The 1,605-nt window shown below is 65.7% G+C and overlaps 1 protein-coding gene across 1 annotated transcript in view; it reads right to left on the bottom strand.

Annotated features, from left to right (window-relative positions):
• The window catches only part of SIRT6 (sirtuin 6), a 7,614-nt gene that overhangs the window by 2,503 nt on the left and 3,506 nt on the right, over positions 1–1,605 (bottom strand). The window contains exons 4-5 of the mRNA XM_014585517.2: positions 661–720; positions 4–14 (exon numbers count right to left, since the gene is read on the bottom strand). Coding sequence (XP_014441003.1) covers positions 4–14; positions 661–720 — 71 coding nt within the window. The remainder of the gene's footprint in view (positions 1–3; positions 15–660; positions 721–1,605) is intronic.

The raw sequence follows: 1,605 nt of genomic DNA on the forward strand, positions 1-1,605 counted from the left end.
CGCGCACGTACTGCCTGTGGGAGGAGGGGCGGTCAGCGGCCCTGGCCCTCCGAGACCGCGGTGCTTCTGCGTCTGCGGGGTGCTCTTCCGGGGAAGGGGGGGCTGCAGGGCCAGAACCCAGGCACAGCCCAGGGGCCTGGGAGGGAGGAGCCCAAGCCGGCCCTGGGTCAGACCCCCGCCCGACGAATGGGGACAGCTGCTAGGTGGACAGGCCATCTGAACCGCAGCGGGAGCGGCGGGTGGGGGTGGCTCTGTGCTGGGCCAGTCCGGTGGCCTGAACTGCAGTTCAGTCCTGACCCTGACGGAGGGGGAAGTGAGAAGTCACCCCCCAAGGATGCCACGTGGCAGTCCCTGCTTCTCCATTCTCCTCGGGACTTCGGCGGGCATGCACGCACTCCTGGTGTGGTTTTCCAAGCTCCCAGGTCCAGGAACTGAACCGTGGAGTCAGCCATGTGGGATCCAGTGCATAAATCTCCACACCACATGTGGATACCACACCTCTGATTTAAGCCCTGGGAGCCGGTGAACCCCCAGCCTCCCCACCCCCAGGGGCCATGCCCAGGCCTCCCCACAGCCTCGGGATTCTGGGGAAAGGGCCCTCTGGCAGGGCCTGTACCCGCAGCGGGCTGGGGGCCTGGGGCAGCCCGGCGCGGCACTCACGTCCGGCATCTGACACACTCTTCCACAAACATGTTCCCATGGAGCTCTGCCAGCTTGTCCCTGTGGGAGGAGGAGAGAGGTGTGGTGGGCGGGGCGCCCCACCCTGAGTCTGTGATCAGTGAGGCCCCCTCCTCCAGGAAGACCTCTCTAATTCCTCATCCTTCTTTCTGGCTCTTCCATCCACTGCTGTTGCAGCCCTGGCAGGTGCCCGACCTCTCTGAGCCCGAGGACTCATGAAACCGTGTGGCTGACCCCATCTCTGTGAATTCCATTCCGCTGGCTGGAAGGGCTGCAGGGCCCGGGCTTAGGAAGTAAGAGATCATGAGATCGAGCCAGCTGTGCGCCTCTGGGCAGGCCGCTTACCTGCTCTGCACTCAGTCCCCTCTGTGGAACGGGACAGTGTGCAAATCTCGAGAGGCCTGAAAGGCTCTTGTGCCCAACTCGCTGGGTCCCCCCCTCACAGCCATGCCTATGTCCCCCCCTGACCTCGCTGCTGAAGGCCCTGCCTCCCACCAGCCGCGGCAACGCGGACACAGCGGTTAGGCGGTGCGCTCCTATACGGAGTCCGCGGCCGGCCGACTGCACTGTGTGTGTGCCCTGACCCTGTCCGGCTGAGGCAGGCTGTCTGTCTGTCCTCTCAGGGGGGAAGTAAACAAGCAAGCTGCAGGGCCAGCCCTGAGGCCTGGGGGTTAGGACAGCCAAGTCCCACATGGCCAGTGATGGTTCAAACCCCAGCCCTGGTGGCTTGAGAAGCATGCTGGGTGCGTGCACGCTGCCCCAAATCCCCACGGGATGGCGAGGTGCAGGGGTGCGGAGGGACCACAACCCGGGGCGCTCGCTCCCCTCCTGGCTTTGGCAAGTGCGCACACATGTCCGCTGACAACCGAAGAGTAGGAGAACGCCGAGGCGGGGGCTGAGCGCTGAGCGCGGCCGCGGGGGGCGGGG

This window comes from Tupaia chinensis, unplaced genomic scaffold (genome assembly GCF_000334495.1).
Source record: "Tupaia chinensis unplaced genomic scaffold, TupChi_1.0 Scaffold149964_2, whole genome shotgun sequence".
In the NCBI taxonomy this organism is placed as follows: Eukaryota; Metazoa; Chordata; class Mammalia; order Scandentia; family Tupaiidae; genus Tupaia; species Tupaia belangeri.